The sequence below is a fragment of the Carya illinoinensis genome, chromosome 13 (assembly GCF_018687715.1).
Source record: "Carya illinoinensis cultivar Pawnee chromosome 13, C.illinoinensisPawnee_v1, whole genome shotgun sequence".
NCBI lineage: Eukaryota > Viridiplantae > Streptophyta > Magnoliopsida > Fagales > Juglandaceae > Carya > Carya illinoinensis.
The window spans coordinates 22607801-22634371 of record NC_056764.1 but is presented as its reverse complement, the minus strand read 5'-3'; the positions used below and the strand labels follow the sequence as shown (position 1 = coordinate 22634371).

The window sequence follows — 26571 nt, the reverse complement described above, 5'->3', positions numbered from 1 at the left end:
TCATTTTGAGACTGAATTGTTTAAGATTTTGGTTTAAGTTGAATTGTTTTAAAAAAATTAAAATGCTTTTAAAAAATTTCTTAACCAAATTGGTGGATGAAATTCAAAATACGACCTCCGAGAGGAAACTTTAGCAATAAAATCTAAACAAATTATTTTGATCATTTTTTAGACACATTTAAATGTTAAGAATATCTCAAATCATTTATAAATAATAGTGAATAATAATAAATTATTTATAGTAATAATAAAATAGTTTAAAAATATTTTAAAACAATTATATTTTCAAACATCCCCTTAGTCTCATTATTTTTTTAATTAATCTATAATTTTTAAAATTAAACTGATTTAAAATAAAAAGAAAAAAAATTAAAGGTTTTTCTCCACATATTGAATGTGCCTGAATAATTTGAAGTTTTTCAAAATTTCAAGCGAATGGAAACACAGTAATACAGTATATACCTTTTGACTTTTGTTTTCTTCCCTCCTCGAACCCTCTTCACAAAAAAGCTCCACTCGTTTCTCTCTGCAAATCCGCCATTCTCTGTCTCTGTCTCTGTCTCTGTCTCTGTCTCTCTCCCCCCTCCCCTCACCAAAATGATCTACATTTTCCGAATCCATTTCTAAACGCGTCTCTCTCTCTCTCTCTAAAAATGGACGGTCTCTCAGAAGATCTCTCTAATTCCACCCAGCGTTCCGACTTGGACAACGACCAACGAGTCTACTTCGTCCCCTACAGGTCTCATCTCTGCCTCATCAGATTCACTCTCAGTCCCTTTCAATTCTCTGCTTTCTTCACCACTATTAACGAATCTAAACCAAAAATTTCAATGGGGTCATTCTGGTTCCTCAATATGGTATGTTTGGTTGCCCCGAAAACGCAGGGGAAATAAAATAAAACTAACGGAAATGTGACACGGAATTGGAAACTTATTGGATAGTACTCTGCTGCCATTTTATTCCAATTTCTCGTTTTCTTTCCCTTTTCTTCCGGTGCGTGGGAACCAATTGGAACTTTTATCTTTTCAGTTTTTTTTTTTCGAATTCTTGTGATCTCAGTGTGCTGCATTAGCGGGAAGTATTGAATCGTAGAATGGTGTATGTGTGTGTGTGATTTGGTTTTTCAGGTGGTGGAAGGATGCGGAAGATTCAATACCGGAGGTTTTGGGTTCGAAGGGAGCCGTAGTGTACACGGCGTCGACAGGTTCCTCATATACGGGTCCTATGAAGCTCATCAACAACATATTCAGCTTGGATCTTGTTTTGAGTCTGAGAAGGGAGGATGATTCCGAGAAGAGGGAAAATGGTGAAGCGGGTGTCTCCGGACGGGACTATGCATTGGTCCCCAGTGAAATGTGGGTGCAGGCACTCAGATGGTGAGTGCCCTGTATTGATTTGGATTTTTTCTTTTGACTTGAATTAGTTCTACGATTATAAGCGAGAGTTAATTGTGAGATGAAAATAGGTTTTATAAGAATTCTCGTTAATATTAGTCTTTGTTTGACGTCATCTTTGGTTTAGATGCTCTCGAATAACTTAAGTAGCTAGCTTGACTCTGGATTGTAACTGAGGTACGCTATGTTGAGATGCGCAAGGATACGCTTTACATTTTAAACAACCTATATATGCTTTAATGAAAGCGACTTAATAATATCAATCATAATTTCCATTAATTTCCGCTTTTATGGAGTGTTCTGTTTTCCTTCTATATCTGCTTTCTCGCATTTGATTATTTTAATTTTTAGATAGGGAGCTGACAGGTCAATGTTTTGATCAAACCTTTGTTAGTCTCAGAATGAAAACATGTAGCAGCTGATCAGTTTTGTGTAGAAATAATGTGTTTGGAATTACTGGATGTTATGATATGTGCATCCATTAAAGAGCATATGTTCGATGCCATTTGTGCTGTTGACGTGGTGCACTCTTCAAGATACACACAGTTAGATCTGAGTTTAGAATGACATTTTAGGTCTTCTTGAATTTGGCTGCTGAGCTGCATTTTACCATAGAATATGTTTTGACAACTTGTTATAATTTTCTTTCATTTGACTACAGTTTTTTCTATTTGGAGCTTTGTGAAAGAATGACAGTGAATTCTATTATTTATGTTAATTTTGTTAATTCTCTCATTTTTTTTTCTAGACAAGAAATTATTGTACATTCCTACATGACTCAAAACTTGTATACCCTGCCATATAGAGCCTATTCACACACAATTTTTTCTACCAATCCTTGTGGAAACCTCTTTTTGATGTCTTAACACCCTCAATTTTAACTATGCCGGCACTACGTAACTAATAGTGATACCCGTATTGAGTGAGTGTAGTGGTGAATGAGGTCTCACATTGTTTGGGATAGAAAATTATTTCTCTTCATAATGATTCTAAGGGCTCTAATTGTACTATTGACTAGTTCTTTAAGAGTATGACTCATATGTGACTTGATCCTTCATTGGGTCATTGCACTATCTTATTCCGTTTGACTCAAATTTAATCATTGTTGGTTATTTCCCTCGGGGATCTATTTGACCAAGGCTTAGATCTGAGGAAATCTAGCACCTTGCTCAGTCCTTCTCTAGCAATTGGCAGATCCAAATAGGGAAAACCCTAGGAGTACTGCCTCATTAATTTAATCTTATTCTTGTCATGATCTGATGGCTGCCATGTTTGTCACAACCCAAACCCCAAAGGGTCAATATTGTGAATTAATATATTTCTAGGGGGCAACCTATCAAAAAAAAAATATTTCTAGGGGGCATGCGAATGAAAGATTTAAAAATACGCAAGTAGAGAATGTTTGACTATCTTGGAAATTCAACCTTCTTAAGTAAAGAAGAAAAATCACAATAAATATGTAGTCATTTTACATTGATTAATTTAGTAGTAATTAAATAAGGTCTTCTGATTATTGTAACCAAATGACATCAGTGCTAGACTAAACATCAGCTTGTGCTTGTATGAGCACTCATGCCACCATGGACTGATAGGTCTTATCCCAAACCTCTCTAATCTTATCTACTTTGTCTGAAAGGGAAATGAATAAAGTGAAGACACTGTAAGTAATGCACCAAATACTAAATAGTAAAAGTGAATATATAAATGCAATACTTTTAAAGCCTTTTAGCATGCAACAAATAAACTTGAAATTACTTTTGATGAAGAAGTAACTTTTGAAGATAAGAAGCCACAAGAAAGCTTGTATTTTTGTCTTATGGAATGTAATTCCACTTGTTTAACTTTAGGTGCTTTAGGGGAATTGTTTTGGTGATGGACCACACATTGTGTTGCAGTCTATCCATTTAGTTATGGTAGCTTGCCACATTTCATTACGGCCTACCTTACGGCATCTAATTCCACTTGTTTAACTTAAGGTGCATTTAGGGGAACTATTTTGGTGATGGACCACACATTGTGGTTGCATTCCATCCATTTAGTTATGGTACCATGCTACATTTCATATATTTATATTTTTTGTAAGTAAACAATTGTATTAATAAGATTAGGCATAACCCAAGCACACAAGATGTTGTACAAGAGGTGACACCTATCTAGGAAGAAGAAATGGAAACAAAAAAAATATGACAATCAAGGCCGTTGAAATCAACAGCTTTGACCCATAAAAATAAGGTTCTGACAAAAAGTAATCAAACCTCTTCCAATGAGCACTCATTGTTTTCAAACGATTGGTCATTACACTCCTGCCATATGCACGGCAGAATACAAATAGGAACTATCTTCCACACAGTTGTGATTCGTGGAATATCGTCTAGATTTGTCCAATTGGCTAAAAGCTCAACCACAATGGCAGGCAAAACCTAGGCTAGCTCTAATCGTTTGAATACATCTTCCCATAACACTCTAGCAATCTCACAATGCAGTAGAAGATGATCCACAGTCTCCCCACTTTTTGTGCACATACAACACCAGTCCACTATAATCACTTTGCATTTATGTAAATTATCCATCGTAAAATATTATCTAGGGAAGCTGTCCAAGCAAAGAATGTCACTTTGAGGGGCGCCTTGTTTCTCCAAATCCTTCTTCATGGAAAGTGATTACTTTGCGATTGTGTTAGTGACTTATAGAAAGAGCGAATCGAGAATATACTTTTTATTGTAGGTACCCACCACAACGTATTAGATTCTTGAGGGCTTGGTTTCATGGAGTACAAGAGTCTAAAAAAATTCTCAAAGCTTTCAATTTCCCAATCTTGGGCTGCTCTATTAAAGCTCACATTCCGTTGGACTAGGTCACCAGCTATCCCCAAGAGATTGGCCACTGAAGCTTCATGCTCACATGCAATCCTGAAATTTAAAGGGAAAGAATCCTTGAGTGCATTATCTCCACACCATAAGTTGTACCAAAATGTAATTCTAGAACCATCTCCTAGCACAAGTCTGGTGTGACAAGCAAAATCCCCCCACCCTCTTCTAATGTGCTTCGAAACTCCCACTCTGCACACCCTATGTGTTCCACCTCCCCCACAAGCCTCCATACTTGGAATCAATCCCCAAGTTCCATAGAGCTTTCAGTTTCATATTGTATCACCACAATCATTTCCCAAGAAGGACCCGATTGAAAAGCTGGTTTCTAATGCCCGACCCACCAGATGAGATTGAGGAGCATACCTTATCCCAATTAACTAGATGGAATTTGAATTCATCCCCTAAGCCTCCAAAAGAAATCATGATGAAGTTTCTTAATACGGGTTGCCACACTTGTTGGAATTGGGAATAAAGATAAGAAATAATTTGGTGGATTGGACAAAGTGTTTTTGATTAAAGTGACCCTTTCGCCTTTCAACAAGTACATTATCTTCCAATCTGCCAATCTACGTTTAATCTTCTCAATTACTGTATCCCAGATATATATATATATATATATATAGCCCTTGAAGTAGCCCCCAAAGGAAGTTCGTGGTAACTCAGAGGAAGAGGGGAAACTTTATACCCAAGAGAACTAGCCAACTGCCGGATGTTGCTTGTGTTACTAGCTAGAACCAATTTTGACTTGGCTAAGCTCACTTTCAAGCCAGATACAGCTTCAAAACAAAGTACAAGTGCCCTTAATGCCTGAATTTGGTTTTGTTATGCCTCACAAAAAATTAGAGCATCATTTGCGAGCAATAAATGGAAAATGTTAAGGGTACCCCTATTAATGTCACCAATTGAAAAACCAGCCACAAAGCCATTGTTAACCAATGCAGAAATCATTCTACTAAGCACCTCTATGACTATGATGAAAAGGAGTGGAGACAAAGGATTCCCTTGTCTTAGATCCCCAGAGCTGTTAAAAAGCCAAATGGACTGGCATTCACCAAAATTGGGAACTTCATCGTGGATATGCACCACCGGATCCATGAGCACCATCTCCCTCCAAATCCACACCTATCCAGCAAGTAAAGTAGGAAATCTCAATTGATGTGATCACAGGCCTTTTCTATATCCAACTATGATGCTTGGATTTCCAGATTTCAATCTACTATCGATGCGTTCATTGGCAATGAGAACCGAGTCCAAAGTTTGTCTATCCCTTACAAATGCACTTTGGGGTTTTGTAATGATCTACCCAATTACCTCCCCTAAACAGTTAACAAGTGCCTTGGAGATGATCTTGTATACCTCATTCACAAGACTAATGGGTCGATAATCCTTCACGTATGATGCCCTAATCTTCTTGGGAATAAGTGTAATAAAAGTAGCATTGAGGTTTTTCTCAAATTTTTCAATTGAAAAAATTCCTGGAACACCTTCATTAGATCCTCCTTCACCACATCCCAACATGACTAAAAGAATCCTATAGAAAAATTGTTTGGACCAGGAGCTTTGTCTTTGACCATCGTCCTTTCCATACTGTGAACCTTTGTCTCCTCAAAGGGCCTCTCCAACCAAGAAACATGTTGTTGCTCGATGAACTCGAATGCTAGTCCATCAAGCTTTGGCCTCTACCGAACCTATTTAGTAAGCAAATGTTTGGAAAAACTAGCAATATGCTCTTTAATCACAGGGGCCTCCGTGCACAATGGTAGGTCCCACCAGCTATGTACTCCAGCTAACTCGTCCCATAGAAGTCTTCTTTCGCTGTCTAAGTTCGGCCCATAGATACTAGTGAAGGCCCACATAAAGTTGTCTTCTACACTCTTAAAGGAGCATGCCACTGTATACTCCCCGATGTACTTCTCCATTTTCTCCATCGCTCTTCTATCCCACATAACTAATATTCCTCCTTAAGCCCCAACAGATGCAAGATAGGTCCAATCCACATATGGACAGCTCATAAGTCTCAAACTACACTTCTTGGAATCACTTCCATCTTGGTTTCTTGTAGGCACACGATGTCCGCCTTTCACTCATGCAACAAATGTTTTATCCGAAGGCTCTTATTAGCCCCATCAAGCCCCCGAACATTCCAAGATACTATCTTGGGCTTCATAAAGAGGGTGTTGGTCCCCTCCCTTTGGATCGTTCTCTACTTGAGCTGCCCTTATAGTTAATAGATCATTTAGTCTCTTAAGTTCCCTCTATTTTTTGGAGCCCAATTTCTTGTGCTGAACATGACCCACTTAAATGGCAGTAAGCAAGGCCATGCATTGTTCCTCGAAACCCTCACATGCAATCTCCACACACCGTGTTGGATTTCCTTCACCTTATGCAAGACTCAATCAGAAATACCATGCTGACCTGGTAATAGATAGTTTAGGGGTATGGGTTCCCCAACCTTATCGATCTTGTCCCTAGTTGCCCACTACAAATCCATCTGCGCCCCCATCTCCTCCTCAACGAAAAGAGACCTATAGTCCCACTGAGAGCAGCCCTGCGTAGGAATTATCATCCCACTCGGAGGATCACCTTCACTTCCAGCCTTTGTAAGCAGCACTTGAGCCACGTCCACCTGCTAGACAACCTTTGTTGGAGAGGATACCACTTGGGAATCAAGAGAGACCTCGTCCTTGCTACTCGCTGGGGTGTCTATTTATGATGTGTCAGAGATCCCACACTCGATTGAGAATACGACTAGAACATTTTCTAGTTCTATTGTTGTCAACTCCCCTGTTGTTGATGTCACCATTAGGACTCCTGTCAGGGGTTCCTCGGCCGGTCGCGAGTCAGTTTGAACCTTTTTCGGCAAGGTTGACAAACTCCCACCAGTGGAAGGCCTAGCATCACCACCCTCTCAGACTCTCCACAGGGGCTGGGTTTTGAACTTTGCCTCTCCTCTATATTGTGTCACGGGCAGAGACCCAGGCGAGCGGCTTGTTTGGAACTGCCTCACTCTTAGCTGCACACGTTCTGTGGGTCAGGCCCAGGCCTAGGCCCATGTAGGTGCCTTGCCTCCAAGCCTTAGCTTGTGCAAGGCCCTTACCTCCTCAACGTACCGTTTTGATTAGTAAGGGTGCTGGGACCACTTGCTTCAACGTATCATATTAAGGAGTTCACCTTCTCCTGCAATGCTTGCACATCCAACAATGTATTGTGCCATCCTTTGCCAGGTCGATAGCGAGCCTGCCACCACCACCCTCCTATTGACCACTTGTTGTACCAACGATATGGGGGGCCTTGCAGGTCCCTTGGCCGTTGTTGTGTCTATCGATGTCTCCTCTTTGAGCTGCCTTTACGCCATTTTCTCCACCTTGTTCCATTCACGGGGGTGTACTGGCACCTCGTCTATACCAGAGCCTCCCTATACGATCGGTGTTGCGATTGGCTCGCCTCCACCAATGGCCTTAGAGATGCCTCTCCTTTGTTATGACTCAAGTTTCTACCTTCATTTGTGAACTCCCATAGTGCGTTTGCCATCCTCCTCCATCCCCTACCCTTCGTATCTTCTGGTACGAAAGTAAAGCTACGTCGGCTGCCACCCCTGTACTCCACTAATGCCATCTAGCGATCGTGGGCATTTGAACATCTTTGCACAATGTAGCTCCTGTTGCCGTCCCTTGCCGTGGTGTAAAAATCCTTCTTTTTGCCCGTTAGACAATCCTCCGTAGTTTTGGCAAACCATTGCACCATGGATAACCCTAGCCTCATCTCTTTCACCACCTTCCAGCTCCTTTCAGTTATAAGATGAATCTTCCATCCTTTGATGATGTAAAAACTTTTGATTCACTACGTGTTTTTGGAACCCCATGGTCATACAAATCTCACCTAAAAAAAACTCAAAACCTATAAGCATGAATCTTCCATTCTTTAATAAACAATTAACGACTATTTGATAGAGCTATAACAGAGCTTTTGCTTGCTACATTTCATTACGGCCAAAACATACTAAACCATGTATAGAGATTCATTTCCTTATTTTAAGTACATGCCAAACCTTCTTTAAATACCATCTTTCATGAGCTTATTATGTTCTTGAATTTCATGTACCATCTTTCATTGCACTCTTAAGATATAAGTTTCTCAAACACTGAACGTAATAAGAAATCAAATATTCATGATATACTTTAATTACAATAAAAGCATGGGATTTCATAAGTACATTGAAAGAAAAGGCAAGCATCTCAAACATCATTGCTTCAATAAATCATGTATACAGAATTTCATAAATGCACTACTAGAAGGAGAGAAACAACCCAAACGACATAGCATCAATAAAAATAGCTTTTAAAAGGCTTTTGGGTGATTTATTTTAAGGAAGTGTGTGGTCAGTTAATAACTGAATTGCTTCTTGAGTGATCTTTAAACTTCTCTAACCTAAGCATGGTATTACCTCATTGAAACATGTCAAAATCATTTATAAAGTATAAAGTCATGTACGAACTATCTTACTCATGAACTTAAGGTCCTAATTCCTTTAATTTATCATCATTCAGTCCTATATTTATCTCTTAAAGAGTTCTTATGGTAGCATGCATTATCCTTGAGAATAAGAACTGGGAATAGTATTATGCTGACTATTTAAAGTCGTTCTTTCAATATTTAGACCCTTTACATTTTAGTAGATTGCAAAAAAGTCCACATCAATTTACTCTTGAAATCTTTGTAATATGTTAAAAAATAATAGGATTTGGATGCCATTTGGTTCAAAAAATAATAAGTGCAAATCAAACTTCGGTCTTGCAATATTTTTGCAAAAGATAACCATGTCCAACTTGACATGATTGTAAGCTTTTTCCATGTCCAACTTGCATAAAAGCCCCTGCTCTCCTGACTTAATTCGACTATCCAAGCATTCATTGGCAACAAGTACCGAGTCAAGTATTTGCCTACCTTTTACCAAGGCATTTTGAGGCTTTGATAGCAAACTTTCCATCTCCTTACTCAGCCTATGTGCCAAGACTTTGGATAAGATTTTGTATACCCCATCCGCCAAGCTAATGGGACAATAATCTTTTACCTCTACCACTCTAGGCTTTTTAGGAATGAGTGCGACAAAATTTGCATTTAAGCTTTTTTGAACCAAATGGCATCCAAATTCGTTGAAGACCCCCATGATATCTTCTTTAAGCACATCCCAACAAGTCTGAAAAAAGGTCATGGAAAAGCCATCCAGGCCTGGAGCTTTAAAACCCACCATCCTCATGTTGGACCAATACTTTACTCCATTGGTTGATTGTAATTGATTTCAATGGCATGACATTTCATGAATTCCTTGTATCACTAAATTAGCACGCCTAGGTGTTGCTCTTGTATATGTCCCGTATATTGGGGCTTTTGCCTACTCTTTGATCAATAAAAATTTGTCTACCGATAACCTTTTTTTTATTTTTTGTTTTTTGCAAAAAGCAAAATCTTACTGTCTGTCGGTACTTGTAAAGATCATAACTAATTCATATTAACTCCAAATGACCTCAAACTAATTTCGTTATCTGCTTGACTCACAAATTTTGGAATCCATACTGATTTCATAACACAAATTAAATTTTGTTCATCCTAAATCTATCATAATTCTATGCTTTCCAGCCAGGTAAAATTTGTGATTCTGGATTTTTTTTTTAATTTTTTTTTTCTAAATTTTAAAAATCTCATACGACATTCTTTCCATGGTTGTGAATTCACTAAAAAAGTTCTGGCTATTCCTTATAGTGAACTGTAAACAAACATTTTATTGGCTAAATAATTGAAGAGTAGCAGAACTTAACTAGAGCAGATCAGTGAGAGGGAGCATGCGAGAAAAAACATGATAGAGAGCCTGAGGAAGAATATTTGAGTTACTATGTGTCTAACCTGAGCAACTGGTGCTTTGAGGGAAATGCCCATAGTTGGTGTGTAACATGGTGAAAAGCTGTGGACGTGGAGGTAGTGGCATTTGTTTGTGGGAAAAGTGATTGGCAGCCCAGGGGTGGGGGAGGGGGAATGGGGGACCTGCAGATCATGGGGGAAAAAGAGTTCTCATGGACAGGTTTACAAAGTGACAAGTGAGTTTCACTTGCCTTTATGGGATTGGTTATCACAATGTTGTTCTACCATCTGCTTCAGAATAGAAATGTATTTGGAATGCTCATGTGGTCATAACAAAGGAAGATTCCTCACCTGACTGCTTCCAATTTGTTTACTCAACGTGCAACTATAGACATTTGAGTACGATGTGATTTGAGCAGCAAAGGATATGGTATCCTGCCTTGTTTGAAAATTTTCAAACAAGGTTTTTTTCACCAGGTTTTGTTGTATTGTTCAAATGAATATAGATGGTTTTATTTTAAATTTATTGTCCAACTACTAAGATTATGTATATGCCTTAAGTTGCAACTCCTGGAGTGTTTTTGTTTGTCGTTAGTGACGAAAGCTGCTTAGAATCTCAATGGCGGTTTGTTGTTCTCTGTAGGCATAGTGATTCTAAAGTAGCAATGAAAAATTCTGGGAGCTTTTCAGCTGCAGAAGATGATATTTCGGATGTGTATCCTCTCAAACTACGGCTTTCAGTTCTGCGGGAAACAAATTCATTTGGAATAAGAATATGCAAAAAGGTTAGTTAATTTAATTAACCAACTCCTTTTTATTCTCTGAGGTTTGGAATGCCAATACCTATCGATTATATTGATTTGACCAAGCAGTCTATTTTATATATCGTCTCATGGACTTTTGATCTTGCTTACTGGTTATTTTAAGTACGTACATGCATTCATAATCATACCTACATACAATATACAAACTAAATGCAGTTTTCATCTTCTTATGTTTGACATTGGAATTTATAAAAAAAATATATGTTAATGTTGGTTTTCATGGAAAGGATGAAGCTATGAGTTTGCAATAAGGTTTAAGCTTTCAAGTCAATGGATTCATTATGCTTAAAGTACAAATGATACATATTATTTTTACAATCTTGCTAGGTTCATGTTATTATTTATGGCATTACAGTTTTTTTTACTTCTACCTGTGTACTTGGGCTAGGTCTATTTTCATATTAATAAAACTCTCTCAATTATGGAAAAAAAAAATATTACAGATTTCTTACTCACCAGAAATCTGACCTTTGCATTTCACTTAGTGCAATGCCTAAGAATATTCTTATTGATGGTGCGCTTTAACGATATCTGTGGAACTCTCTTTGAAGTTTTTCCTTCATTTTCAGAAGCACTTTCATACTTCATTTTATAACTCTCTCTACTCATGTTGGAAGTCATTTTTACAATGCTGTTAAATTAGTTAACTAGAGGAAAGTCCAACCAAGGGAACCAGTGAACAGATTATGGTAATGTGTTGTAATGAAAGCAAATTGCTGGCTTTACAAAACTGTTGCATACTTATACCTTCAATTTCTGGGTGTTCCCTCTAATCAGCCTTTTGCTAATGATGACCTCCCACCCACTAAGTCTTTACTAGGCAACTAATAATTATTTATTATTTTGAAAACTTAAACTTGTTTACCAATCACAAGTTGTTGCTTGAGCATACGGGGCGTTTACATGAGAAACACCACTTAAGAAAATGTGAAAAAAGTAAAGAAGCCCTGAAAACTTGAAAAAGAAAAACCAAAATGGGAACACATCCAACGATAAACGGCTTTAAAGAAGAAATACTGAAGGTCTGCCCCTGACTTCTTATTCCCATAGCTTCAGGCTCCAATTTCTCTCTGTATACCCAAAACAAACAAACTGGGATCTTCTTCCACAATGCTTTGCTTTGCAGACGCGTAAACCACTTTCCAACATGGCAAAAGTTCCACCAAATGACAAGGCATAACCCCAAAATTTGTGTTAAAGGTAGTGGTTGACCTTTTTGTGTTTGACTTCAAGGGAACACTAGTATTTGTTTGTGCCCTACCACTTTCATCAACCCAATCTATTGAACTTTTTACCATGAGTTTTGAAAAACTTCAATTTGAGTAGTGAATTTTTCTATACTTGCCTATGACTTAAAGTCATAGGCTCATATTCATATATTGTCTTCCCCAAAATCACCAACATTTGACTAATGATTTTTAAATTAAACTTGGAAAAATTCAACCTTTAAGGGCCTGCATCAACCCACTATGATTAAATTTCACTTGATTGCTGGAGGTGGGTTGGTTGGATTTTAGCTACTTCCATTTGTATACCTGATCTGCTCATAACTTCCATCCAATGCATACATGTAGATATTTAATAATTTCAGATTTACTGTTGAATGACTAACTTTTTTTAAGGTTTGGTTTTGCTTGTTACACACACCACTGAATAATTGGGTTTTAATATCCTTGTTTGGCTTTCAGTTAGAAAGGAATATGGTAAATTGATATTTATTACAAATTAAGACACATTTAATCATAAAACCTGACAATTTGACATCGCTTATAATCTGTCCCTTATTGATAGGAGGTGGAAGATATTTTGTGGAATTTTTACGAACAATATTACATGCTGAGTGCATCACAAATTATTGATGTCATATATGTTTGGAGTGGTGTATCTATATGTGATCCTTGAGCTTGGCTCAAATGGTAAAAGGTGTCTGGACTTGGGGAGGTTTTATTTATTTCTTATACGCTGGGAAAAAGTGGAGCTCATGCTTTATGCAGCCCGAAAAGTGATATAAGTGGGACTGCCCTTGGGTGATGAAACTTTTTAGTTTTTTCTAATTTCATATTTTTTGGTACCACAGACTATGCATGCATTCTCATTATGATGCTGCCATTTTCTGAATAGTTTTACTATCTGAGGACATTCTACATTGTCATATGTTATTTGTTGTTCTTTTGTCTTAGGAGAATGCGGGCGAGCTCTTCAAAAGAGCCTGTAAAATCTTCGGTGTAGAGTCTGAGCTGGTAATCAAATATTTTATTTGGTCTGCATTAAGAAGAGGTAAATGGCTTCTAACTTCTGTTTCTGTACAGTTACGCATCTGGGACCTCTGTGGGCAGACAATGTCGTTTTTCACAAATGAAAAAAATAAGTTTCTAAGCGATGGTCAACGACAGTCAGATCATGATGTAAGTGGTAGTTCTGTTTGATGACATCTGTTTAGCTTGTAATGCTCTTAAAACAGTGTGCATCTCTGACACTATTTTCTCACTGTGTTGTATATTTGGAAGTGTATATTTTCCCTCATATTCTCTGGATTTGAGAATTTGGAGTTTTCGCAAGCAAACTGTGGTCTGGACTACCATATCCTGCAGTAGAACTTTGGTGATTTATGCATGTTGATGTGATGAAATTTGATTCTTGGTGTTTAATATTAAAACCCAAGAGTTTTTATTTGGATCCTTTGATGGGCATTTCCCAATTAGTGCCCACTAGTTACTATATGTTTTAGGGGCATTCTCTGAACAAATCCTTGTTCTGAAGTTTGTTATTTATAAGGCTTAAGATCAATCGTTACCTGTTTTAAACCGCTAGGTTGAGATTATACAAGATTAAATCTGTTTTGTTATTTCTTTCACATGTTGGATGTTTTGTAATGCGAACTCTCTATTAGCATTGGCTGTTAGGTCTGACAAGAACTTGGTTACTTTCCATGCAGGTGTTTTTTATGGTTTGAAATGACAAGATTGCTCTCAATTGCATTATTGTCTTTTAAGGCCTGAAATGGGGGCAATTTGGTCATTTCAATCCTAAAAAATGCACAAACTGCATGTGACCATGTTTCTTTCAATCTTAACACCTCCAAGGCTGATGGAGAGTGGACATTGCTACTGGATTATGAATTTTTTTTGGTAAGTAGGAAACTTTATTGAATAAAACTAGGCAAACCCCATGTACACAGAAAGTATACAAGAGAAGCACCTAATTACATTCTAGAAACCTGAAAAGAAAACAAAAACTCATGAGCATTCCCTCCCTCAAGAACAATAGCCAAAAACCACTGCAGCAAAGAAGACAAACAATTTCCAGATATCCTTAACGGTTCGCTTCTTGTCGTTGAAGCACCTCTCATTCCTTTCTATCCATAAACACCACAGAATACACAAAGGAATCATCCTCGACACTGCTGCCAACTGAGAACTTCTGTGCTGCCTATTCCAACATGCTAGTAGATCCACCAATCTCATTGGCATAACCCGACTCAACCCAGCTCTACTAAGAACCCCAACCCATAACTCCCTAGCCACCTCACAATGTAAGAGTAAATGATTAATTGATTCACCATTTTTTCTTACACATGAAGCACCACTCCATAACAACCTTGCCACGTTTCCTCAAATTGTCAACTGCCAAAATCTTCCCAAGTGTGGCTGTCCAAGTAAAAGAGGCCACTTTGGACGGCACAAACGCCCTCCATATACTGCTGCTGAGCAGACAACCCCTTATAATAAGATTTAACTGAAAAATTTTTGCTTCCCGTGTGTTTCCACAGCATTCGATCCCTCTCATTTCCTCCTATTTTCAAAGAATACAACAAACTGAAAAAATCTGCAATCTCATTAAGGTCTTGTTTGGTTACACAGTTCAAATGTGATGTTTTGTTGAAAGTTGAATAGAATATTGTTATAATATAATTGTTTAATATTAGTTTTGTTTTGGGATTTGAAAAAGTTGAATTGTTTATTATATTTTGTGTGGGAATATGAGAAAGTTGTAATGATTATATGAGATGAGATGAGATATTTTGGTATTGTGTAACCAAACCAGCCCTAAGTTCCCAATTCTGTACATTTCGAAAGTAACATTCCAATGCACAGTCCCATCAGCATGACTTAACACCTTTGAAACAGTAGCCTGCTGATTTCCAACCAAGCTGAAAACAATCGGGAAGATAGAATGAAGAGCTCTCTCACTCACCATTCATCGAACCAAAAACGAATTCTTACACCCTCTCCAACCTCAAACTTAATATGTTTTACAAAACTGTCCCACCCCTTTCTAATATATTTCCATAAGCACACACCATAAAATCCCCTACCCTCCTTAGAGCACCATCCCCCCCCAATCACATCCGTACTTTTGATCAATAACCTCTCTTCACGATGAGTCCCCTTCCATTTGATATGTCCACCGCCACTTCCCTAACGGTGCCTTAAACCTCCATTCACAATCGGACAGCACACCCTATACCAACTCACAAGATGGAATTTATTCTCCTCTCCCAAGCCACCTGACAAAAATGCTTTACACAACTTCTCAATCCGGTTAGCCACACCAACGGGTACTGGGACTAAAGAAAGATAATAAGTGGGAAGATTGGAAAGAGTGCTTTTAATAAGGGTTAGTCTTCCCCCTTTAGATAGATATAGACGCTTCCAACCTGACAATCTTTTCTCAACCTTTTCTACAACACCATCCCTTATAATATTCTTTACTTTGTATGACGCCGCCAATGGAAGCCCAAGATATTTCATTGGAAGAGAAGCAACTTTGCAGCCCAACAAATCCGCTAAATGGTTAATATTTCTCACGTCTCCCTCCGGTACCAATTCTGACTTGCCCAAATTCACCTTGAGGCCTGAGACAGCTTCAAAGCACAATAATACAGCCCTTAAAGCTTGAATCTATCCACTGTCAGCATCACAAAAAATGAGAGTATCATCTGCAAATAATAAATGGGAGATTGAAATAGCACTGTTATTATTTCCCACTGAAAAAACCAGAGAGAAAACCCCCCCTACAGCAGCCTCCACCACGACTCAATGCCTCCATCACTAAAACAAAGAGGAAGGGGGATAATGGATCCCCTTCTCCAACCCCTCAAACTCTGGGAAAAACCACAAGAGTTGCCATTAACTAATACAGAGAACCGAGTGGTCAAAACACAATGTCTAAGCCATCAACACCACCTATCCCCAAGCCACATCTTCTTAGCATATAAAAAAGAAAATCCCGCACATGTGGATTTTGAAATTGAAGTGCAATGTACTGAAATTGATAGTTCAGAAATCATGTTGCGAAAGAGGTGGTAGTTTTGGAGGGCAACTATAATTTTCCCATACACTTATTTATATATAACATTATTTTATCATATTCTCCAAAGAAACAGAAAAATGTTTATCATTATTGTTTTTGAAGCTTTGAGTCTTTGGCTACAAGAAGTTGCAAGGGAACACCATCATCTTCCCCCTGCCCTTACACCACACACAAAACCCAATTTTCTGGTTTAAGAATTTTTTTTAGAAAGGGTGATAACGAAATTTGATGCTGAGAGTAGGATTCTGAGATGAGATATTTTTGGTAGGGTTCTGCACTCAATATTGATCATGGCATTGGCATTAGATTATTTGCATTACTTTATGATTAAATGCATGATTATTGAATGGCAGGGAGATTGTCATCGTTTACATGTTTGAAGTTTCTTCTCGCTTTCCATGCATGTATATAGGGTGTTTGTTAGAATGACTGCTTGCTTAAATAGGCAAATGGTAGGTAGGTTTACTTGAATGGGTGTATTGTTCCTGGGAACAAGTTAATTATTGTTGCATCAGCAAGACTGGGAGGGTAACTCTAGCATGTTCAAACTTTTTCCCCTGAGCTAGCCCCACCCGCTCCACATATATACAACATATATTTGCTAGGTACTGAAGTTTCCTCCTCAGTAATGATATCTAAATATATGTGTGTTTGTGTATACATCTGTGTAACAGGGTTGGATGTTTTGCATTTTCTAATAAATTTAATTACTTAACATGTGTTTGCATGCATCTTTAGCCATGTGCAGTTATATTGCTCCCAGTCCATATGTTGGTGTGGCTTTTTAATAAGTGGCCTGTCCCCTTCATTGGATTGGTGTCCAGTCTGGTACTGTGAGTACTTCTCCAAGTTTCTATGGAGCAAAAGTTTGGAACATTTTATGGTAGAGTTTCTGGAAAACTTGTTTCGGTTACTTCTATGGCATAAAAAATTTGTGCTAGTCTTATGGATGGACCATTAATTAGGGCTGCTCAATTTATCTCACTTGCCCAACAAGGAAGTTCATTCAGTGGCTAGTGGAAATTAGTCCAGAATACTAAATCAATTGTTCCTCCTAGGTTTATTTCATTACAACTGCTGCTTTAACTTCTTGGTTTTTATTCTATGTGATATATGGCCTTTTGATTTATGGACTAACGTTTATGCTTCTATACAGATTATACTGGAGTTGCAAGTTTATGGGTTGTCAGATTCTGTGAAGTCCATGGATGGAAGAAAAGTTGAGTTTAGACAGCATTCTGCTTTGTCAATTTCATCTTCCGCCCCATCATTGAATGGTTGTGTAGGCAATACAAGCTCTAATCTGGGTCGTAAAGGTTCCGGTGAAGTGGGTTCTTTGGGATTGACTGGATTGCAAAATCTTGGAAACACATGTTTCATGAACAGTGCTCTCCAATGCTTAGCCCACACCCCAAAGCTTGTTGATTATTTTCTTGGAGATTATGGTAGAGAAATAAATCATGAGAACCCACTAGGCATGGATGTATGTTATCCTTTACCACTATCATAGATTCATTGTTTTATAATATTAAAATGAGTTTTCTGTAAGAACATTTCTATGAGAGGTTCCTCATTTTGCTTGGAGCGTTTGCCGAATGTTCTGTTTCTTAATAGGTATTTATTTTTTCAATAGGGTGAGATTGCTTTAGCATTTGGAGATCTGTTAAGGAAGTTATGGGCTCCTGGCGCGGCTCCAGTGGCTCCAAGATTGTTTAAGTCAAAGCTAGCTCGATTTGCTCCTCAATTCAGTGGCTATAATCAACATGATTCCCAAGTGAGTGAAGTTAATATGTCAAAAATAGGTGTTGGTTTTCCCTTTTGTATCTTCTGGGTTGTGGTCTGTGGGTTTGCCCTAAATTTATCTTCGGATAAATTGAAAATTCTTGTTTTTGTCATAGGAGCTTCTTGCTTTTTTGTTGGATGGGCTCCATGAAGATCTCAATCGTGTAAAATGCAAGCCTTATATTGAAGCCAAGGATGAAGATGGTCGACCGGATGGAGAAGTGGCCAATGAATACTGGCAGAATCATTTGGCTCGCAATAACTCCATAATTGTTGATGTGTGCCAAGTAAGTGTTGTCTTCCTTTGCTCCCAACTTTTTTTTGCTGTAAATTTTTATTGGTAGGGGATGGTGAAGCCTCTCGTGGTGGTTTGGGTGGCATTATGCTAATGTGGCTAGTACTGGCATTAATGTTGGGCATGCATAAATTTGGGGAAACTGAGGCGTGCTTGGCTGTGTCCAAACCTGGGGTGTGAGTAGCAAATGAAAATATGAATAGCAAGAAAAGTGTTCATAATGGCATGAAATTTGAATTTTTGCTCATGTTAAGATTTTAAAGTTATGTTTAGAATGTGAAAACTCCAATGTACCAAAACGTTTTGGCTGGTCAATGACTCAATTTCTTTGACCATTTGTATGGATTTTGATCCAATTACTTAAATCTTAGGACAAGAATTAAGGGAGGGAATTGAAGAATAGATTGACCACACCAAAACAAGGTTACATATCCATTTATCTAGTGATTCAATCCAAGTTGATTGTTTAGATAGTTAAGTCGCTAACTTGGCAAACTTCTTTTGGTTTGATGGCAATTTATTTAATTTTATTGTAATTTTCAGACAAGCAGGTTGGATTCTGTTTTGGAACATTTCTTATAGGAACAGATCTTCATATAAGCTCGAATAGATCTTATGCTTGTTCTTAGGAAGACCTGCATTAAAAGGTTCTTACTCTTTAGACTGATTCCAAGGGGCTCCTATGCATTTATTAGTCCTTTTGAAGTATAGATCTGGATTTGGCTTGAGCTTTCCTTGAGTTGTTACATGAGAATTGAAAGTCTATGATGTTTTTGTTTTATATAGTACTAATTGTTATTTGCCTTATTGTCATGTTTGGTTGCAGGGTCAATATAAATCAACGTTAGTTTGTCCTGTTTGCAAAAAGATCTCTGTAACCTTTGATCCATTCATGTACCTATCACTTCCTCTACCTTCAACAATAATGCGGACGATGACTTTAACAGTTTTGAATACCAATGGGGATAGTAAGCCATCTCCATGCACTATTACTGTACCAAAGTATGGAAAATGCAAAGATCTTATCAAGGCTCTAGGTATTGCGTGTTCTTTAGGGGCTGACGAGACCTTGTTGGTGGCTGAGGTATTTTGCAGTGTCTTAATATTCTGAAAGTAAAGCTTGCATGTGCTATATATTTAAGTTTATACTACTGGTAATGCTGATGTTAATATATTTTTATTTTGATCTCTGATCGCCATGGTTTCCTCATAGATATACAACAACAGGATTATACGCTATCTTGAGGAGCCAGCTGATTCATTATCCTTAATCAGAGATGATGACCGACTGGTGGCCTATCGGTTAGCAAAAGATATTGAGCAGGTTCCTTTGGTTGTCTTCATTAATCAGCGTATGGAGGAGTAAGTTCAATATGCTTCTTAATTATGTAATTTCTTTCAAGTTTGATCTAAAATCAGTGGTTGTTGGTATCCCTAAATCAGTGCTAAATTGGCGGTCTCAGTGGCCAATTTGATTATTTGCAATTTCTTTCTAATTTGATTTAGTCAACGGTCATTGGTGGCCCTAAACCAGTAATCAGCCAATCTGCCCTGACATTCACTGCATTTAGTTTGTTGATTGTTAGGCATCGCTTTGGCTGATTTATGGCACTACGAGGGGTTTATGAGGTGAGCTTACCTTTTCACCAATTTGCTCAGTGGCAGCCGTGAGAGTGCCTACCTAGTGGTTGAGACTATGAGGAGTATCTTTTGGGGTTGGGGTGCCATTTGCATTGATTTGGTGATTGGGGAGCATTAATTGGCCGTGAAAGGTGTTGATCTGGTTGTGAGGAGTGCTGATATGGTCATTGTAGGGTGGGAGTTTCCTCTACCTAACACCACTTCAATGAGGAACATGAGGTCAATTACAACCGTTTGCTATGATATAAAGATTCCAGAGAAAAGAAGGGCTACTTAAAGGCTGAACCATCTTTAATGACTTCCTTCAGCTGCCATGATTAGATTGATCTTCAGCGACATCTTTCAACTGTCATAATCAGATCCACAGTCAGCACCCATCATATGTGATTGTCACTTAATAGCAAAAAGCAAAACAGAAAAGGATTAATGGTTGTTTTGAGAAGACTAGAGAACAACTGACACCTCAGATCAGAAAATAATGGAGCAAGAGAAATGGCTTTCGGTTGTGTTAACAATACCCTTTGAGATGTTTTACATGTACACCAACTGTAGTGTCACTGCATATTCTTCACCCACTGATCCCCTTGGCCTCCCACCCATTTGAGAGAGAGAGAGAGAGAGAGAGAGAGAGAGATGCTTACCAATGGTGCTGAACGTATTAGTGCTGTGAATGCTGCTGGCCAGATCTGGCAGCCTAGGGGCTAGGTGGTCTTAGGTGGTGCAGCCAAACTTCTAAATGCCCTTGGGGGTGGGGGGTGCTGTGGAGGGAGAATCGGAATAGAAAAATCTCTTCCAACTCTGGTCAGAAGTTGGAAATCAGTATACAACATTACTAGGGGAAATTGGTAAGTGAAGTGACTATCTGCTCTGCGTTGGGTTGGTATGGTTGGGTTTACTGACACTAAAAGTCGACGACCAACCTTACAGTCTTTGATACACCTCAATACATAACTGGCTTGCGCCAATGGACTGTTGAGAACTGACCTATGTTGATTGGTAACATTAGGGCGGTCTGGTTTTGGGATCAGATGATCATCCTACATAGTGGTCAATTTTTTGTACAATACCTTGTTGATTAGTTTCTCGTAGTCCATGGAATTGTAAACTTCACGTAATAAAATTTTAGGGGCTGAATCAGTTCAATGATATTTGTCAACTGTAAAATTTTTTCCTTTGATGTGATTGTATGTGGAAGTCTTAAGTTAAGAATTGGTGTTCTTCACCATTCTTTGGCCCATGAAAAGTTGGCTTCTGTGTCTTCTCCATAACATGCAAATATTGATATATTTGTGGACTGGAAACATAGTGGTCCCAGACTCTGGAATGTGTGTGCTTGTACTTGGAATGGTGTTTGGCTGCTTCATTTCGTTATAATATTGAAGTAAATGTAAGGTGCCTTATTTATAAATTTATTTAAGATATAGAAAAATTTCAAGCAAAACATTTATACAAATAAACTCAACAAGCTGTGCAACCTTCTCAAACTCATTAGGGAAGCCACATATATTCTTAAATCAGAATGGGATAAAGTTGGAAAATATCTATTTTACTTTTTGAAGACTGATACCTTCCTGAAGTCTGAAAGTATGTTATATGCCACATGAGGTTCTATAACAATCTGTACCCTCTTTGCCTTCGGTGTTTTGTACTGGCTTTCTTTTCATCCTGGCAGTAAAAAGATAATGAAATGAAAAATAAGATAGAAAAATAAAGGAAAAAAAAGCCAATGCTCTCTCGGAAATCTTTGCTCTTTGGGGGACTTGAATCCAGGCTTGGGGTACAAGCACCACCAGACTTCTATCTTTAAACTGTGTGCTACCTTCATTTTTTCATGCTTTTAGGTCTAATAATTTTTCTAGGAAGTGTATATGGTGCTTCTTTACTATGTGATCTTTCGAGAAGAAGAGTGGTATAGTATGATGAAAAAACATAATTTTTCTTGAAGTCAAACATGGGGAGGGGACTGAAATTACAAGGCCTCATAGAGGTTATTGATTGTTGGTTTTTTATCCTCCAGTTTAGTTAATGGAGGAAATGGATTCTTTATAATGTGAAATCTCTTTGGAGAATTTTTTATGTACTTGTGCCCTTTGCTCAACTCCAACATGTGGAAGCTGAATCACCATATTGGAATGTTTACCCCTCTTGTTCTAAATTTGCTACTTTAATGATTTAGTCTTTAAAGAAAAGCGGGTAGATTAATTTGATAAGTCCTAGCATTTTCCCTTGCAAAGCTCAAGTTGAGAACTCCATGCAAACAAGCATGATTCCAGACATACTCAATATTAATACTATTTTCTCAAGATGTGTTAAAAGAATATTGATTCGAAGGGCTCCCCATTAATCCTGGCTCTCTCTTTAATTCTATATTGTCAGACAGTACATCCATGGGAAGCTGACTTCAAGTTGGAAGGCATTTGGAGTTCCTCTTGTGGCAAGCCTTTGTGGGCCTGTGGATGGGTCTTATATCTGCAATCTTTATCTAAAATTGCTTAATTCATTCCGAATACTTGCAGAAAATCCCGCAGAAAATCCCACAGAAGACTTTGATATCTCCAAGGGCACTGCAATTGAAGAAGTAGAGGGTGCCGAAAGTCCTGTTACAGATGGATGTGTGAACCCCTCTAAAGTGAATGGGTTTGTCTCAGCTTTGGATCCAGAACTGCAATTTTATTTGACTGATGAAAAGGGAATTGTTAAGCACTCCAAGTTAGCCATGAATGAGCCAGTGACAGTTATGGAAGTGTCCAGCCGATTGTATGTGCTTGTATGCTGGCCAGAATCACATATGGAACAATATGATACAAAGCTTCTTTGCTCATTACCAGAGGTTTTCAAGTCTGGGTTCTATGTGAAGAGACCTCAGGAGTCTATTTCTCTCTACAAGTGCCTAGAAGCATTCTTGCAGGAGGAACCTCTTGGACCGGAAGACATGTGGTCAGTGGGTACCCCATAAATCTTTAGCTTGTGCTTGGAAAATATTTTCATGTTCTATCTAGCCAGAATATTTTGTCTGGCATACGGGGGTTGATATATTTTGACGGGTTAATTGTACCATCATTTTTGATTGGGCAATCCTGTAACATTTTGGTGATATAGTGGCTTGCTTTCTGGTAGAGTATCAAGGTGTTCAGACACATTCTTCCAAAAGCAATGGATGTATTAGTTGTTAATTTTAATCTATTAATCGTCCTACTGACATTTCTTATTACAGTAATGTTCTCATCATCATCATTATCAAGATGATGGCTTTGATATTGGATGATGTGACTTTTCTAATTGAAAGAAACAATGTCCACTAGTTGGTTGTCTGCACTTGGCCATCGTGTATTAGCTACTCTGTTCAAACTCACTTGCTATTGGTGTCCTTATTTCATATGAAAAAATTGACATAATGGATAGCTTTTCCATATCCATTTAAGAAACCTTTTTTTTTTCCTTATATCAATGCATTTAAAGTTATGTCACTGAGCAATCTTAACAGCCTCATTAAATGTTCCATACATACTCAAGATATTGGTCCATGGATTACTGATGGCCTTGTTTTGTTATTTTTGGAATAGACAAGATTGAATTACTAAACGGGTGCACTATCACTGCATATATTTATGCTTTCCTCTGCAGCATATGCCGTTCCCTACAGCCTCTAGCATATCTTGGCTTCCTTGTGTTAACTTCAGCTTGTTATTGCACCCTTTCTGATGTCAAATTCTTGTTTATATAATTTTAGGTACTGTCCTGGCTGTGAAAAGCATTGTCAAGCTATTAAAAAGTTAGATCTTTGGAGACTGCCAGAGATTTTGGTTATTCATTTGAAGAGGTTCTCATATAGCCGGTTCTCGAAGAACAAGCTAGAGACATATGTTGACTTTCCTGTTGATAATTTTGATCTGTCACCTTATATTTCCCAGATGAATAGCCAGTCAAGTAAGCGTTATGTGCTTTATGCAGTTAGTAATCACTACGGAAGCATGGGAGGTGGTCATTACACAGCATTTGTCCATGTAAGTGGTGTTCTTGTCAGCAGTTAATCTTTCGACTTGTTTTATTGAAAAACTTACCATGTATCCTCAAAATATACGATAACTTGTAGAAGGGAAATTTTGACATCCTATCCATATTATAGTTACCTTTTCTTATATGTGGCCTTGGTTTCTGTGTTATAATTGCTATTATGCGAGACACAGGGATTTTCTGTACATCGGTGGACCCCTCATGTACATTCCTAACTTTAAATGACCGTCCCATATATTTCTAACTTTATATGACTGAACTCTTTCATGATTTCTTATGATCGCTAGAATCCTCTTAGGTGAAAAATATTACATATTTTGGACTTTTTATTTTCTTTTGAATAATGTTTTATCTTGTTTTGTTTGTATTGAAGCTAGATGTTCTAGGTTGTTGCAAATGTGCTTTACCTTTGTTGATTGCCAAGGAGGAAGATGAACACCAAGCTTTGATCGCATGCTTAAAAAACTCAAACCATTTCATACAATTATTTAGGCACTTTATAAAAGGAAAAAGGAAAAAAAACTGCGCTTCACTTAGCCACATGTCATGGCTGTCAGCAGTTAGACTTACTGGCACAAAAACGCGGACCTATCTACAAAACGAGATTCTTTGTTAAGTTAAACTCGTAGATGTAGTCCGCTTTAATCTAATTTTTCATGAAATCTTTATCTTGTTTAAGCTTCGCTCTTCCAGTAGTAACTGTGTTTTACTTATAAAAAGATGGTATTCTAATTGTTTTTGTTCTTATGTAGCAAGGGGGTGACCAGTGGTACGAATTTGATGATGGCCGTGTTTATCCCATCAGCCACGAGAAGATAAAGTCTTCTGCGGCATATGTTCTTTTCTACAGAAGAGTTGTAGAAGTGTAATATCAGAGTATAATTATAGATCATTGAAAACACCTGTTGAAGCAATATATCTTCAGCATTTTTGGATCTTATCTTTTACAACTACAATTAAAGTAGCATTCTTTGTCAATAGCATTAACTGATTTAATTGATTGGAGTTTCCGGCATGGACGAAAATGGAGATATTCACTTGACAAAGGTTCTGAAGATAAGTGTATCAGTGTAACAACCGCAGAAATGAAGGCATGCCCAGGATTAGCACAAAAAAAACAAAAAGAAAAAGAGAGGCATACTCAGGATTCAGGAAGATATTATGTACCCCTGTAGCTGTGTATGAAAAAAACACCTTTCACTTCAAGAGTAGAAAATTTTGCAGTGGGAATTTGCATCCATGATCCAACCCCAGTGATACGTGTATTTTCTATCTTTTTATATTATTGATGATAGAAGATGTGGGATTCTTTTTATAGGCAACTAATGAAGTCTTCCAATTTGAAGTTGATGATTTCAATGTGTCATTTGTTGTCTTTTCAACTTCTGTTTTGCACATGGCTTGTCTCTGAAATGCTGGAACAGAGTGACTAGAAAGCTGAGTGCTTTGTAAAAGTAAAAGATCAAGCTCTATAGCTGGGGAAAATATTTTGATCTAGGGTTTTTGTATTATATTCATGTCATATCTCGGGCGATATCTGAATATAATAAACTCTCTTCCTTCCATGCATACTACATTTTACATTTCTGGTATTGGATTTTTACAAAGAGTAGTGTTATAGCTATAAAAGGATTATACAAAAGTAATCTTACGAACTGAAAGGTTTCATGTGATCCGTCAGATCTACTTTACAATAAAAGTAACTTTACAATAAGACAAACTACATCAGTTTGTAGGATCACTTTTATGTAATTATTTTGTGGCTAGATAATTTCACTTTTACAAAATTGAGCCTTTGAGCATGGATGATTCTCTTGACAGGTTCGATTACTGGTGTACTAGGTATAAAGAGGTAACCTATGAAATTAGTTTGTACATTCAGTATGCTTGTCTTTTTTCTCCCCCTCTTTCACTTATAAGGAGAATTTATCCATACAAAAAAAATTGTTCATGGCTAACCGACCATCCGCCAGAGAGGACGTGTCTATACAAAAACGTGACGTACATGTGCAATACACAAGATATCACATAAAAAGACATAATATTTACAGTTATAGGACGTGCAAGTCTCGTACACTCTATTTGAAAAAGAGTTTTGCACATTCTAAAATTATATCTTACATTACTTATAACAAGAAAAAACCTCAGGTAGCATTTTTGTAAACTTAGGATATTACTCTAATTTCTGATGTCCAACACAGAAATGGTGAATTATTAATATACTCAGTTTACAACGAGAATAAAAAGGACAATTGCAGGAAACCTGATTATGAACTACTGATGCTTAAAAATGGATTCCAATGTTCAATTTCCAGTAGAGTACTATTCTTCATCTCAATGACACCACTTAAATGTATCGCATTTTACCCATCCATTTAAATTCGTAGGCCAAGTCTAATAATACATTGGACCGGGTTTGAGTCCAAAGTAAGCCCGACTCGCCCAATAAATATTCTCGGGCTTTAAAATAATTCTTGGACCTATGGCCTATTCAAAATCATGGGCCCGATCGGGCTCAATTCCATCTTAAAAATGTAATCCTCAAATAATGGTCCGGATTAAAATCCTAGTATTAGCATATT

The 26571-nt window shown here is 37.7% G+C and overlaps 1 protein-coding gene across 2 annotated transcripts; it reads left to right on the top strand.

Moving 5' to 3' along the window:
• Positions 1–470: 470 nt before the first annotated feature.
• On the top strand, positions 471–25342 carry LOC122291844 (ubiquitin carboxyl-terminal hydrolase 8). Of its 2 annotated transcripts, XM_043099855.1 has the most exons (13): positions 471–739; positions 1128–1376; positions 10764–10905; positions 13125–13184; positions 13254–13349; positions 17414–17740; positions 17891–18031; positions 18156–18326; positions 19161–19418; positions 19548–19696; positions 22352–22912; positions 23706–23979; positions 24742–25342. In XM_043099855.1, exons 1-13 carry the CDS (start codon positions 654–656, stop codon positions 24856–24858), a joined length of 2631 nt encoding a protein of 876 aa, XP_042955789.1. In that variant the 5' UTR covers positions 471–653; the 3' UTR covers positions 24859–25342. The 2 variants fall into 2 exon arrangements, with proteins under 2 accessions (XP_042955789.1, XP_042955790.1); XM_043099856.1 differs by lacking the exon at positions 22352–22912 and having other exon boundaries at positions 511–739.
• Positions 25343–26571: the final 1229 nt, after the last annotated feature.